Source organism: Coenobita brevimanus, chromosome 61 (genome assembly GCF_032717465.1).
Source record: "Coenobita brevimanus isolate Jiangsu-jjx chromosome 61, ASM3271746v2, whole genome shotgun sequence".
NCBI lineage: Eukaryota > Metazoa > Arthropoda > Malacostraca > Decapoda > Coenobitidae > Coenobita > Coenobita brevimanus.
Window position 1 is genome coordinate 34,174,408 of NC_137014.1, and position 16,666 is coordinate 34,191,073.

Consider the following 16,666-nt stretch of genomic DNA (forward strand, 5'->3'; position numbering starts at 1 on the left):
ACACCTTCCACGTCTCCCATCTGCTCCAATTCATATTTACCCTATCGTTCCTCCACTTCTCTCTTATACTCTGCCTTTTTCTTATCCTCTCGTAACCTTTCCACTCTCCTTGCAACTACTCCTTCCTCTCGTCTTTCCCTTCTTCTATTCCTCCATCTTGTATCCTAATTCTGGCCACCACCAAGTAGTGGTCAGAAAATCCACTCCCCCAACCTCTATAAGCTCTTGCATCCATTACACATCTCTGCATCCTTTCATCCACACACACATAATCAATCATTGCCTTCCTTTCATTCAGTTCACCACCCACCCTTCTCATCACTCGCCATGTATACCTGTGGATCATTTTATGCCTGAAGAGGGTATTGGCTACCACCAACCCCCTCCCAGCACAAATGTCCACTAACGCACTCCCATTCTCATCTATCTCGGCAGGCACACCCCATTTACCAACTATTCCATCCACCGTCACATTCCCTACTTTACCATTCAAATCACCGATCAAAAACACTCTCTCATTCCTTCCAAACTTTTCCATGCACACTTCCACATTTGTCCAGAACTCTTCTCTCACTCTGCTAGCACGATCTTGCGTTGGCGCATACACACACACAATTGCCCACATTTGTATTCCAACTTTCAACTTCACCCACACAATCCTTGACCCAACTGATCCATACTGTCTTATGCTCTTCTTCCATCTTTTACTCATAACACTACATACTCCTTCCTTTGCCCTCTCATTCTCACCTACTTCTGCACATATACCCCATCCATACTCCCATTCTCTCACACTGTCTCCTCTCCATTTTGTTTCAGTCATTCCACATACATCCACTTTTGCACCCTCAAGCACCTGGACAATCTCTCTCTCTTTCACCTCATCATTCGCTCCTCTTACATTCCATGTAGCCATTACCAAGTCCTTTGTCCGGTCCTGGGTCGTCATCGTTTGGTCAGTCCTTGTCCGAGGCTTCTTGTTTGTTTTTTTAGTTAGTTGTTTTCCGGGGAGGGGCATTAACCCTCTGCCAGCCCTTTTAGTCGTCTTTTACGACAAGCAGGGATACTGGGGGAGTATTCTTGAAAACCCCCCCCCTACCCCCAGGGGGGGTAACCATATAACCTAAAAATGGGATGAAGTGAAGCCTATTATAGTGCCTCTGTTAACCGAGTAGAGAAATGACAATAAGGCATCCATCCAAGAACCATATCTCCACACTTTTCCCTGTGCCTCACTGTCATGAAGCGCTGTCAACCACAAGGGAACAATGATTCACTGCACAGGTCAGCTTTGCAAGGGCAGTTGCTTGCCTGCCAGTGATGAGTCTGCTCAGCCAGACAGACTGTGGTTGATCAACAACAACAAACTGTTGTGGATCAAATTCATGTAATGCCATCACTCCAAATGGGGAGTTATAATTACCAGACCCCCATGAAAATTTTTTCATCACATCCCTATGGTGTGCAAACAAATGGAGTGGCCAGGATCCAGAAATTAGAAAATAGGAACTCAAAGTACTACTACAAGAACTATCACCAGAATACCAACAAATAAGGACAAAACTACATGTCTACTCAATCATGATTCAGTCTACTAATACATCGACTTACATCTGACATGCACAAACCTTATAAGTATAATCATCATCATCATCTACAATGTATAGATATTATGATCTTCCACAAGTGCTTCATATGATTATCCCCATCAATCCAATGGCATATTTTTAGTTACCGTATAGTCAGATCATATGATTGTGGTATGCAAGATCAAGTTGAGAGGAGTGAGGTGGATCAAGAGAGAGAGGAGCAGTCAGGGTGGAAGACTAAAAGTTGAGAAGCTGATGATCAAAGAAGTGGCAGATGAGTAAAGGACCAAAGTAGAGGACGAGTTAGAATCAGCGAACTGGAATGAATGGGATCTGAACAGCTTGTGGAATGCATACAGGGATTGCTTAGTTAGGAATGCTAAAGGGGTGTGTGGTGTGGCATGAGTATCAACAAAAAAAGGGTACGGCATGGTGGGATGAGGAGGCTAAGAGAGCGGTGGAGGAAAATAGGAAGTGGCTAAAGTGGTTACGGGATAGGGGTTCAGTTGAAATAAGAACTGAGTATATCGAGAGCAAGAAGCACGTAAAGAGACTTGCGAAGAGGAAAAAGAAGAGGTAAATGATGATCTGGGAAGAAAAATGAATGCGAACTACTCTGAAAATAGGAAGTCATTCTGGAAAGAAGTGCAGAAATGTAGAAGTGAAAGCGGAAAGAAATGTGATAGTGTGAAGGATGCAGGTGGGAGGTTATTAACCCATGGGGATGAAGTAAGGACCAGATGGAAAGAATGTTTTAAAAGCCTGGTGAATGGGAATGGAGAAAGCAGAGCGGCTGTAAACATGATTGGATTTGGGGGTGTGCAGAGAAGGAATCCAGTGCCAGGAAACGTGACACTCACACAGGTGAAGAGCACTGTGAAACGGCTGAAAAATGGGAAAGCAGCTACGACTGATGAGGTGTATCCAGAGATGATTAAGTGTAGTGGAGAGAGTGGAATGAAGTGCTTGTTGAAGACACGTAAGAAGGCATGGATGAGTGAAACTGTGCCTGCAGAGTGGAAAAAGGCTGTGATTGTACCCCTGTACAAAACTAAGGTGAGCAAAGTGAGTGCAAGAATTATCGTCGCATAAGGTTATTGAGTGTGATAGGGAACATATATGGATTAATTATTATAGAGAAAGTAAGAAAGATATCAGAAGTCCTAGTGAGTGATGAACAGGGTGGCTTTAGGTGTAGCAGAGGATGTGTGGATCAAGTATTTGCAGTGAGACAGATAGCAGAGAAGGCTTGTGAGAAGGACCATAAGGTGTCTATGACATTCATGGATCTGGAAAAAGCATACAACAAAGTAGACAGAAAGGGACTGTGGAAAGTTTTGCACATGTATGGCGTAGATGGTAAGCTGCTAGGTGCTGTCAAGAGTTTTTATGATGGTAGCAAAGCATGTGTAAAGGTTCATGGGCATCCAAGTGAATGGTTCATGATCGGTGCAGGCATCCAACAAGGTTGTGTGATGTCCCCATGACTGTTCAAAATATATATGGATGAGGTGATGAGAGAAGTAAAAACACGAGTAATAGAGAGAGGGATGGCGTTGGTAATGAATGGTGATAGATGGAATATCTCAAATCTGTTGTATGCTGATGATGCAGTAATGCTTGCAAGTACCGGACAAGAACTTGGTAGGCTCGTGCAGAGTTTTGCTGATGTCTGTGAGCGTTGTGCCTTGAGAGTAAATGCAGAGAAAAGTAAAGTGATAGTTACTGAGATAAGGTGACTCCCAGTGTGATGTCACAGTGAATGGAAAGAGAGACTGGAATTGGTGAGAGAGTTCAAATACTTGGGTACAGTGATAGAAAAGAGAGGAAAATGTGCAAAAGAAGTTGAAAGTAGAGTGACAGAAGGAAGAAAAGTAGCTGGTGCAATGAAGGCCTTGATAAGAAACAAGAGGCTTGAGTGTTGCAGCTGCACGAGGCTTACATGAGGGAGTGTTAGTGCCAACTCTAACATATGGGTGTGAGACTATGGTGTGGCATGAAAATGAAAAGTCAAGACTAAAAGCAGTGGAGATGGGACTGCTGAGGAAAGTATGTGGAGTACAGAGGGTGGATAGGATACGGAATAATGTGATTCGTGAAAGGTGTGGCGTGAGGAAGTCAGTGGACACCAGAATCAAAGAGAATGTCCTGAGATGGTATGGTCATGTGGAAAGAATGGATAACAATAGAGTGGTGAAAAAGGTATACCTGAGCGAATTTGAAGGAGGGAGGAGGCAAGGTAGGCCAAGGAGAAGGTGGAGTGATATGGTGGATGAGTGTTTGAGGAAGAGAGGTTTGGAAGTCGGTGGGGCTAGGGAACTAACAAGAGACTGTGCTGGCTGGATGAATGTTGTGAGAAGTGCATGATCAGGGATTTTGGCACCCCTTGTGAGCATGGCAGCATCAGGATTGACTCAATTGGATACGTTTGTGTGAAGCTGCAGAATGTGGTGAATGTTTTTGGCGTATCCGGTAGAGCCAGGATTCCGGGGGCATGAATGATGAGTGAATGGAAGTGTGGCCTATTTGGATTGGGCAAGTCTGTGCTGTCTGGACACTGCTACTCCACACCCTGCCCTTGGGTGGGAAAGGAGGTCCAGATGATGTTGATGATCAGGATGATGATGATGAGTACAGTCTTGCTATCATCAGACGATTCTATTCAACTTTGACGAGACCTTTATTGACAGAGTAAGTGAATGGTACATCTAACTTCTACAGTTCATAAAGTGTATCCTAAGATGAATAAAACTGTTTGGAAATAAGAATAAACTAAGACATACAGTATAACATCAGACTAAAGGGTTTAGGTGACACCTCCAACACTTATAGGGTAATACTCAAATATATGAAATCAGTTGGTAAAATGCTAACTGCCAATACCATGTTACCCTTTCTTAAGTGTTGATGCCCAAAGCTAGATTACCATAGAACAGTACACTTAAGAGCAAATAACCAGGCTACTTCCCCTGATGACATTTAAAAAAAAAAAAAAAAAAAAAAAAAAAAAAAAAAAAAGTTGTCTCCTAGGGATTGAACCAATGCAAGGCTGTCACTCAAACTGGTTCATTCTAACCAATAACCACCTGGCACTTTAATATTACATGGCACTTAAATAAAAAATCAGTATAGTATCATAATAATTTTCAGCCAACATCCACTTGCTTAAACCATCGAATCTGAAGGCACTGCTTTCATTTTCAGCAGGACATCACCAGATGATTTTGTTGAACTTATAGGAGGTATCTTGGTGGGGCTATGATGACTATACCTACCATCTCCAGTAAAAAAAAAAAAAAAAAAAAAAAAAAAAAAAAATGCTCTAAATACAAATTCACAAAATAGTACACAAACTTAAGGTGGCATCACATATCGCTAAAAACAGTATGGTAATTGCTGCATGCAAATAGACAAAATAATCAACACTCAGCAAGATTTTTCTTGTAGTGAGAAATGGAAAACAAGTCTGACTTGCAGGTTGCTACTAAGATTAGTACTCAAATGAGGTTAATATCAATTCTGTAATTGTGAATAAAATATTCAATTAGAGCACGATGAAATAATAACAAAGTATTATTGAAATAGTTTGAATCCCCTGCTTTTTATTGATTTCAAATTTGATTATTATTGAAATACTGTCCACCAGTTTGAATCCTCTGCTTCTTAACCCCTAAACCACGGACTTGTTTTGCTTTGACTTGCGGCTCCCGCAGGGATATTCGAGCTCCGACAGACTCTCTAAAAATATTTGCCAAAAATCAGTTATTAGTCCTAGAATATTAAAGTTACATATGCATATGGTACATACTTTCAGCTTTCTCCTGGGATGTTTGTTGAGCCTTCGTCGAGAACCGTAGGACTTGTGGAGACCTCTGAAGTTGGGTAATGAAGTCTCCACTTTACACTTCTCGACAACCCATAATATGATTACCACAGCCTGATATTATCACTAGAAACACTATTCTATGACTCAAATAGTTTGGAATCCATACCCCCCCCAAAAAAAAACTGTGAAAGCAATGAAAATTACGAGGGCGTATGACCTTCCCAATTGCGATCGTTTGCCGCTGGTGTTGTCATTTATTATTCATAAAACTCCTCACACTTTATATTTCTATTACTATATAACACTTACATATATCTACAGTCTTTATCCATAAGTTTCCTTCAGTAATAGTAGTTTATTGTCACTGTAGGCATTCAATTTCTCTTTCAGTAAAATACGTGGCATTCACTTTCTCGTCCTGTATACCTGTACTAGCGTTGAGCGTGAATGTCACTTTCACCTTCACTCTCATAACTCATAGTATTCATACATGCTAGAGTGAAACTTTCACTTTCATTACTCCTAGTATATATACTCGTATTCTTGTAACACTACTCATTTACATTTCTGTTTACATTCTCTATTTTATTTACATTATTTACATTTCTATTTATTTACACTGTGTTGGGCACTGACACTTGCAGTAACTTATAAAACTATTTTCCACTGTTCACTCCCCCCCTGGGGGTAGGGGGGTTTCAAGAATACTCCCCCAGTATCCCTGCTTGTCGTACGAGGCGACTAAAAGGGTTGGTGGTGGGTTAGTGCCCCACCCCGTAAAAAGAACTAACTAAAAAAGCAAATAAAGCGCCTCGGACCCGGACGGACCATACGTTGACGACTAAGGAACGGACAAAGGACATTCTGAGGGTGGGAACGTGGAATGTGAGAGGAGTGAATGATGAAGTGAAAGAGAGAGAGAGAGATTGTCCAGGTGCTTGAGGATGCAAAAGTGGATATATGTGGATTGACTGAAACTAATGGAAAGGTGAAAGGATGAGAGAATGGGAATACGGTGTAGGTATATGTGCGGGAGTCAGTGAGAATGAGAGGGCAAGAGAGGGAGTATGTCTGATGATAAGCAAGAAGTGGAAGGAGAATATAAGAGAGTATGGAACAGTGGGTGCAAGGATTGTATGGGTGAGGATGAAAGTAGGTATACAAGCATGGGCGATTGTATGTGTGTATGCTCCAACAGAGGATCGAGTGGCAAGAGTGAAAGATGAGTTTTGGGCGAGAGTAGAAGCATGTATGGACAAGTTTGAGAGGAGCGAGAGAGTGCTGTTGATTGGAGACATGAATGGCAAAGTCGGGAATGTACGAGTGGATGGAGTGGTTGGTCAGTGGGGTGTGCCAGCGGAAGTAGATGGGAATGGTAGTGCTTTGGTGGACATCTGTGCTGGTAAGGGGTTGGCAATAGCCAACACCTACTTTCGTCATAAGATGATCCACCGGTATACATGGAGAGTAATGAGGAGGATGGATGGTGAACTTGTTGAACGAAAGGCAATGATAGACTACGTGTGTGTGGATGAGCGAATGAGAAGACAAGTGTTGGATGCAAGGGTGTGGAGAGGGTGGGGGAATGGAGTCTCGGACCATCACTTAGTGATGGCCAAGGTAGAGCTGCAAAGAAAGTGGTTGAGGAGGCGAAGGGGAAGACAGGAGGAAGCAGCTCCTGTGAGAAGAGTGGAGAAATTGCAAGATAGTGAGAAGAGGACAGAGTATAAGAGCATAGTGGAAGAAAGATTGGGAAGGTATGAGCTAGAGCAGATGGAAGGGGTGGAAGACGTATGTAAGATATTCACGGAAGAGATAAGCGCAGCGTGTGAGGCGGTTTGTGGAGTGAGGAGGAGATGCAAGGGTGTGCAAGGGACAGCATGGTGGAATGATGAGGTGAAACGAGCTGTGGAACAAAAGAAGAAGGCATATGGTGAATGGTTGGCGAGTAGAGGTAGGGGAGAAGATGAGAGAGAGAAGAGAGAGGTATATGTGAGCAGGAGAAGGGACGTTAAGAGACTGGTGAAGGAGAGTAAGAAGAAAGTGGATGAAGAGTTTGGGAGGAATCTGAGTGTGAAATGGAGGGAGAGTAAGAAATTGTTTTGGAAGGAGGTAAAGAAAGTAAGGCAGTGTGAAAGGGGAAATAGTAGGGGAATGAAAGATAGGAATAACAGATTGTTGGTGGAGAAGAGAGAGAAATTGAGGAGATGGAAGGAGCACTTTGAGGATTTGTTGAATGTAGAGAGTGAGAGCAGTGTGAGTATAAGTGGTTGGGGAATGGCTGGGAGAAGAAGAGATGAGAGGAGGGAGGAAGAGATCAGTAGGTCGGAAGTAGTGGAAGCAATGAAGAAGATTAAGCTGGGAAAGGCCCCAGGAATTGATGGAGTGTGTGGTGAAATGCTTAGGTATGGGGGTGAGATTGTTGTGGAGTGGATATGGAAGTTGTGTAGATTGGCTTGGGAAGAGGGAAGGGTTCCAGAGGACTGGAAATCAGGTATAATTGTTCCTCTGTACAAAGGAAAAGGGGAGAGAGAAGTATGTGGTAACCATAGGGGTATTTGCCTTCTTAGTGTGACTGGTAAAATATATGGTAGAATACTCATTGATAGGGTTAGGCATATGACAGAGGAGCTAGTTGAAGAAGAACAAGGGGGATTTAGGAAGGGAAAAGGGTGTGTAGATCAGATATTTGTTCTAAGATGTTTAGTGGAGAAGTATCTAGAGAAGGGAAGGAAAGTGTACGCTGCCTTCATGGACTTGGAGAAAGCTTATGACAGAATAGATAGGAAAGGTATGTGGAAGGTACTAAGAATATATGGAGTGGAGGGGAAATTGTTGAGTGCTGTGAAGAGTATGTACGAGGGAGCTAGGGCTACAGTGCGAGTGGATGGTGAGTTGAGTGAGTTCTTTGATCTCAATGTGGGACTGAAACAGGGTTGTGTAATGTCTCCATGGCTGTTTAATATATATATGGATGGGGTCGTAAAGGAGGTACAAGGTAGGGCAGTGGATGTGGGGGTGGCCCTAATGAATGAGGGTGAGATTTGGAAGCTTCCGGTGTTGCTGTTTGCTGATGATACAGTATTGTTGAGTGAAGATGAATGGGAGTTGCAAGGTTTGGTGAATGAATTTGGGACAGTGTGTAGGAGGAGGAAGCTGAAAGTTAATGTAAACAAAAGTAAAGTTCGTGAAAGGGTACAGCAGGGAAGGAAGGTTGTTGGCACACTGAAAGCAGTGATGAGAAATAGGGAGGTGAGTATGGAAGTTAACAAGTCACTGCATGATGGTATTGTGATCCCTACCCTGACGTATGGACGCGAGGCGTGGACCTTGCAAGAGGGGAACAAGTCAAGAGTGAGAGCAGTGGAAATGAGTTACTTGAGAGGAGCATGTGGAGTGACATGGAGGGACAGGTTGACGAATGAAGAAGTGAAGGAACGTTGTGGGGTAGATGTGGATGTGGTTGAAAAGATTAGGAGAAATACACTGAGGTGGTTTGGACATGTGGAGAGGATGGAGAATGAAAGACTGACTAAGAGGGTGTATGTAGGTGAGGTGGAGGGAGGGAGAGGGAGGGGTAGACCGAGGATGAGGTGGAGGGATGGAGTTGAGAGGTATATGAGGGAGGGGGGGGTGAGTTGGGGGGAGGGGAGTCAAATGGTGGGTGACAGAGTGACTTGGAGGCGTTTTGTCTGCGGCCACCCTTTGCGGGATTAGGGCGTCGGGCTATAGATATAGATAGGGCTTTCACTTGCTGTTTACACATTATTTACATTTCCACTTGCATTGTTTTACTCACCAGAAAGATCGTAGTCACTCTCTATCATTTGTCAGCCCTTTACCTCTTTCCACATGAGGTTTAGTAGGGGGTAGAGGTCACAGGGCCCTTTGCATGGAGTTAAAAAGCAGCGGAATTTGACAGGCGCGAATCTGACGTACTTTCACCCTGAAAGATGACAGTAAACTGATACTGGTGGCCTGCCTCTAGGGGGAGTGCAATACTGCCAACGTCAACCTTGTGACAGCTGCTAATATATAGCTATGAAATGACTGGCAGGAAATCTAGACAATACATAATAAATTAGGTAGTTCCAGGTGAATGTAAATATCACTTAGGCTTCTCCCTTCCCTCCTTATATATATTTTTATCGTGAGAATAGATTATACGGCATATTTCAAGGGGAAATAAACATCGAAAATTAGCGAACAAGTGCACGTGAGGTGTTGTCAGGTGATAATTAGCCAATTCCAGGTGTATGGCACTATCACTTACCTTATTTCTTTTTTGTATATATTATTTGGTATAAGAATAGGGCATAGGGCTTATTTCAATGAATGAAATCAGTGAAAAATTCCAGGGAAGATTTACTTAGCGCAGAATACATTGTGGTGGCCTGCAATAATTAGGTAGTTCCAGGTGAATGTAAATATCACTTAGGCTTCTCCCTTCCTTTCTTATAATCATTTTTATTACGAAAATAGATTATATGGCACATTTCAAGGGGAAATAAACAGCGAAAATTAGAGAACAAGTGCATGTGAGGTGTTGTCAGGTGATAATTAGCCAATTCCAGGTGTATGGCACTCTCACTTACCTTATTTCTTTTTTGTATATATTATTTGGCATAAGAATTTGGCATAGGGCTTATTTCAATGGATGAAATCAGTGGAAAATTCCAGGGAAGATTTACTTAGTGTAGCACGGCTGGGCAGGCGAGAGGAGAGGGTAATGGAGGGGAGGTAGGGAGGGGAGTCAAGAACGGGGAGAAATGGCTAAACTGTCAACAATGGATGGGAGTACAGATGAGATTAGGATTGCTGACTAGTGTTGGACATTGGCAGTACTGATAGATGATACAAGCCACCATTTGAAAGCCCGGGCGAATTCAAAATAACACAGAACCACAAAAGTGACGACCCGAAGTATGATCCTTTGCTCACAAGCGTCACGAAAGAGACTACAGTAGATGCTCAATTTAACAAGCAAATGCAGCCAACCCCTATTTCTTTATCTCGAATTTTCTGTTAAATCGAGTTCCGTAACCAAGGTTCAATATAAGGGAAACTTTTCCGATATTCTGAGGTACTTTCCGCTGAATCTTAGAAGCCAACGGTCAAGCTGAGTTCCTAACACTGTGCACCCAAACCTAGTAAGCTATGCTAACTCTCAATGCTACACACAGCACTCTGAACTCATTCTTAATACCCCCACTTCAATGAATTATTGTGTACAAGTTAATAGTGATCCATACAGTACTTACTAATACAATATGCACACATAAATAATAAGGTGAGGACAGTAGTGTACCAAATACTGTACTATAGTAAACAGGGATAGTAAAGTACAAGTCTTACCTCCAAAAATAATTTGCACTTGTTGCAGAAATATGTCTGACACAGGTAGCCATATTGGCCCCCCCAAACCTGTGTCAGGCCTGGGTGTGATTTATTCACTGTCAGAGTCACCCTCCATCAGCGTTTGAGGTGGTACAGGAGTGACAGAGGGACTGGAGAGCATCAGGGATGGCACTCCATCAACTCAATTATTTTCAATTTCTGGCCAAAAGTCTCACTCTCACCTTCTTTTCCTGAACCTTAGGCATGGTTCATAAAAGTTTTGGTTCACTGAAAAAAAAACACAAATATGGCCACAATACCAAGGCAAAGCCACACACATGCGGAGCAGTTGTTTACAGCTGGGAGATCACGAGAAGACTGCATGCTTGGCAGGGACATGTGGCAACACTGCACACCGCCGGTTAAGTAAGTGTTTCCTGTATGGGCTCGATGGCACACTTGATTTACAGGACTTTTTTCCGGTAACTAGGTGGTTTTTGGAGCAGAATTTCCTTACTGTAATCAAACAGGGCTACTCCAGTTTTACGATGGGATGCGTTAAGAAACAAAACATAGCTAGGCTGGATATTGTACAGAAGGGCAGATTTAACATGTGGAGTATAGGGATGTGTTTCTGAGCCTTGGGATTCCTCCCCAACCATGTCCTAAAGCCATCCAAAGGAGTCCAAAAACAAGTTTAAAGCCAATCAAAATGGCCTAATAGGTTTTAAAGAAGCTAAACTAAGCTTAAAACCTGTTAATAGCACACCAAAACCAACAAATAAAATCTGAAAATCATAAAAAATAGGTCGGAAATCTCATACAGCTCTGATCACTTACTTCTTTTAAGCCCATGTCTGGTCCTGGTCATCATCCCCCAGGCTAGGGGACACGTGGTGCTCCTTAGCACTCACTCATCCTCCTCAAAGCCCTCAAACCCCATCTCTGGGGGAGGGGGGAAGGCTGGCAAGGTGGGGTGATGGTAGCGGGAGACTGAGGCGATGGCTCAGGGGATGACAATTCAAACTTTTGGCCAAACATCTCCAGACAATACCTCGCCGGACCCATTGCAAAACCAGGGGTAGGTCTACAAAAGGGAGGGTAGAGTGGTATTTCTACCCCCATCACTAATCCAGGGTAACGAGTAGTGAGGTATCATACAGCGTGGTATCCCTGCTCATTTTAAAAGAAATTTTCCTTTATGTAGGGCAAAAAATACCGGGAAAAAATTATTCCATTATCTTGGGCTTCCGCTAAATCGGTGATCATTAAATTGGGCACCTACTGTACATTCATTATTCTGATGCTAGTAGCACGCACCAGTTTGCAGAACCACAAGACATCGGTGTTCGTTAAATCGAGCATCTATTGTGCGTTCATTACTCAGATGCTAGTGGCACAGCATCAGTTTGCAGAACCACAAGACAGTGTTACGAAATTCTCTCATTGCACAATCCATGATGATCTCCATCTGCCTTTGTTGTCAGGCAGTGTGGAACAAGCATGCCACTCACTAATGTAACAATTGCTTCCCATTGCTAGCCATTTCAGCTCATAGAAACTAACAAAAAGGGCCTGTTTCAAGGTATAAATACAGTACTTTAAACATCGTAAAATATGAGATGATTTTATTTCAAGAATACTCCCTCAGTATCTCTGCTTGTTGTACGAGGCGACTAAAAGGGTTCGTGATGGGTTAGTGTTCCATCCTGTAAAAAGAACTAACTAAACAAGTGAATAAAGTGCCTCGAACCAGGACGGACCATACGTTGATGACTAAGGAACGGACAAACGACATTCTGAGGGTGGGGACATGGAATGTGAGAGGAGTGAATGATGAAGTGAAAGAGAGACAGATTGTTCAGGTGCTTGAGGATGCAAAAGTGGATATATGTGGATTGACTGAAACTAAATGGAAAGGTGAAAGGGTGAGAGAATGGGAATATGGTCTAGGTATATGTGTGGGAGTCAATGAGAATGAAAGGGCAAGAAAGGGAGTATGTCTGATGATAAGCAAGAAGTGGAAGGAGAATACAAGAGTATGGAACAGTGGGTGCAAGGATTGTATGGGTGAGGATGAAAGTAGGTATACAAGCGTGGGCGATTGTGTGAGTGTATGCTCCGACAGAGGACCAAGTGGCAAGAGTGAAAGATGAGTTTTGGGTGAGAGTAGAAGCATGTATGGACAAATCTGAGAGAAGCGAGAGAGTGCTTTTGATTGGAGACATGAATCGCAAAGTTGGGAATGGACAAGTGGATGGAGTGGTTGGTCAGTGGGGTGTGCCAGCTGAAGTAGATGGGAATGGCAGTGCATTGATGGACATCTGTGCTAGTAAGGGGTTGGCAATAGCCAACACCTACTTTCGGCATAAGATGATCCACCGGTATACATGGAGAGTAATGAGAAGGATGGATGGTGAACTTGTTGAACAAAAGGCAATGATAGACTAGGTGTGTGTGGATGAGCGAATGGAAGACAAGTGTTGGATGCAAGAGTTTGGAGAGGGTGGGGGAATGGAGTCTTGGACCATCACTTAGTAATGGCCAAGGTAAAGCTGCAAAGAAAATGGTTGAGGAGACGAAGGGGAAGACAGGAGGAAATAGCTCCTGTGAGGAGTGGAGAAGTTACAAGATAGTGAGAAAATGGCAGAGTATAAGAGCATAGTGGAAGAAAGATTGGGAAGGTATGAGCTAGAGCAGATGGAAGCGGTGGAAGATGTATGTAAGATATTCATGGAAGAGATAGGCACAGCGTGTGAGGTGGTTTGTGGAGTGAGGAGGAGATGCAAGGGTGTGCAAGGGACAGCATGGTGGAAAGATGAGGTGAAACGAGCTGTAGAACAAAAGAAGAAGGCATGTAGTGAATGGTTAGCGAGCAAAGGTAGGGGAGAAGATGAGAGAGAGAAGAGAGAGGTATATGTGAACAGGAGAAGGGAGGTGAAGAGACTGGTGAAGGAGAGTAAGAAAAAAGTGGATGAAGAGTTTGGGAGGAATCTGAGTGTGAAATGGAGGCAGAGTAAGAAATTGTTTTGGAAGGAGGTAAAGAAAGTAAGGCAGTGTGAAAGGGGAAATAGTAGGGGAGTGAAAGATAGGAATAATAGATTGTTGGTGGAGAAGAGAGAGAAAAATAGGAGATGGAAGGAGCACTTTGAGGATTTGTTGAATGTAGAGAGTGAGAGCAGTGCGAGTATAAGTGGTTGGGGAATGGCTGGGAGAAGAAGAGATGAGAGGAGGGAGGAAGAGATCAGTAGGGCAGAAGTACTGGAAGCAATGAAGAAGATCAAGTTGGGAGAGGCCCCAAGAACTGATGGAGTGTGTGGTGAAATGCTGACATATGGGGGTGAGATTGTTGTGGAGTGGATATGGAAGTTGTGTAGATTGGCTTGGGAAGAGGGAAGGGTTCCAGAGGACTGGAAATCAGGTATAATTGTTCCTTTATACAAAGGAAAGGGGGAGAGAGAAGTATGTGGTAATCACAGGGGTATTTGCCTTCTTAGTAAGACTGGTAAAATATATGGTAGAATACTCATTGATAGGGTTAGGCATATGACAGAGGAGCTAGTTGGAGAAGAACAAGGGGGATTTAGGAAGGGAAAAGGGTGTGTAGATCAGATATTTGTTCTAAGATGTTTAGTGGAGAAGTATCTAGAGAAGGGAAAGAAAGTATACGCTGCCTTCGACAGAATAGATAAGCAAGGTATGTGGAAGGTATTAAGAATATATGGAGTGGAAGGGAAATTGTTCAGTGCTGTGAAGAGTATGTACGAAGGAGCTAGGGCTACGGTGCGAGTGGATGGTGAGTTGAGTGAGTTCTTTGATTTCAATGTGGGACTGAAACAGGGTTGTGTGATGTCTCCATGGTTGTTTAATATATACATGGATGGGGTTGTAAAGGAGGTGCAAGGTAGGGCAGTGGATGTGGGGGTGGCTCTGATGAATGAGGGTGAGATTTGGAAGATTCTGGTGTTGCTGTTTGCTGATGATACAGTATTGTTGAGTGAAGATGAATGGGAGTTGCAAGGTTTAGTGAATGAATTTGGGACAGTGTGTAGGAGGAGGAAGCTGAAAGTTAAATGTAAACAAAAGTAAAGTTATGGTGTTTGAGAGGAATGAAGTCACAGAATGTACAGTAAGGTTAGATGGTGAGGATATGGAGAATGTGAGTGCATTTAAGTACTTGGGTAGTGTGATGAGTAAGGATGGAACTTTGGGGGATGAAGTGCGTGAAAAGGTACAGAAGGGAAGGAAGGTTGTTGGTTCACTGAAAGCAGTGATGAGGAATAGGGAGGTGAGTATGGAAGTTAAGAGGTCACTACATGATAGTATTGTGATCCCTACCCTGACGTCTGGAAGAGAGGCATGGACCCTGCAAGAGGGGAACAAGTCAAGAGTGAGAGCAGTGGAAATGAGTTACTTGAAAGGAGCATGTGGAGTGACATGGAGGGACAGGTTGACGAATGAAGAAGTGAAGGAACGTTGTGGGGTGGATTAGGATGTGGTTGAGAAGATTAGGAGAAATACACTGAGGTGGTTCGGACATGTTGAGAGCATGGAGAATGAAAGACTGACTAAGAGGGTGTATGTAGGTGAGGTGGAGGGAGAGGGAGGGGTAGACTGAGGATGAGGTGGAGGGATGGAGTTGAGAGGTATATGAGGGGTAGACTGAGGATGAGGTGGAGGGATGGAGTTGAGAGGTATATGAGGGGTAGACTGAGGATGAGGTGGAGGGATGGAGTGGAGAGGTATATGAGGGGTAGACTGAGGATGAGGTGGAGGGATGGAGTGGAGAGGTATATGAGGGGTAGACTGAGGATGAGGTGGAGGGATGGAGTTGAGAGGTATATGAGGGAGGGGGGGGTGAGTTGGGGGGAGGGTAGTCAAATGGTGGGTGACAGAGCGACTTCGAGGCGTTTTGTCTGCGGCCACCCTTTGCGGGATTAGGGCGTCGGGCTATAGATAGATAGATAGATAGATTTTATGTACAAAGTAGAAAATAAGCACTATGATGAGTAAATTATCACAGTGCTTAACAAACACAGAACCTAACCCCTTCACTTACCTTTAACAGTTATGGGGTAATTATATTTAAATTATATGAAATTCACATTACACAACTGTTCATAGAACACATCCCTCATGTAAATTGCAAGGTCACTGTATTTTGTGTTCTATCTTTGCTACCACCACATAACTTCATCCACAACAGGAAGGGAATTTTTGAGCTGGAGTGGTAAAATATAGTCACCATCACCCCTTTTATGAACAGTGGTCCTCCTTAAGTTGAACAATACAAAATACAGTAAATCATTAAATTTACGAGACTAACATGAATGGATTAACCCCTCCACTCAGATGATGTACACCAGTCTGATAAGTTTGTTCTTCATCTCATTACATGATTTTATTCAACCTCAGACAGATCCCTAATGATGATGGAGTTAATGAGGATTATATCTAATTCCTATGATTAAAGTCTCTCCAATGCTCAATATAATCATCTAGCCACAGCAAGAATAAACTAGAAAATGAAAGACCTGACTGAAGGGATTAAAGCACAACAGAACCCACCTGACCAAGAGCACTGCAGACACTAAACAGAAGCATTTTGGTTATCACCTCTGGGAAGCGCTGCACAAATGCCACAAAGGTGAACAGCTCTCCCGTTACCAGCAGGGCTAAGGAGGACAAAGAGCATTACAAAGCACTTTATTTTTTAACATATACAGTAATTAAAATTTGTAACACCTTTTAGTTTTGCTGAAGGCCAAGTGATGATAGATTGAAAGGTCAATTGACTAGTAACCAACTAGACTCATTTCTACCTCATAACTAAGGTTCATCAAAATTCATGCACTCACAGTTTATTAATGATATTCAGGACAGGAGTGGATCAGCTGTCATATAAAATCAAACT

The 16,666-nt window shown here is 43.1% G+C and overlaps 1 protein-coding gene across 1 annotated transcript in view; it reads right to left on the reverse strand.

Annotated features, from left to right (window-relative positions):
• The window catches only part of meigo (Solute carrier family 35 member B1 homolog meigo), an 89,080-nt gene that overhangs the window by 5,783 nt on the left and 66,631 nt on the right, over positions 1–16,666 (reverse strand). The window contains exon 7 of the mRNA XM_080275314.1: positions 16,321–16,427. Within this exon, the coding sequence (XP_080131440.1) occupies positions 16,321–16,427 (107 nt within the window). The remainder of the gene's footprint in view (positions 1–16,320; positions 16,428–16,666) is intronic.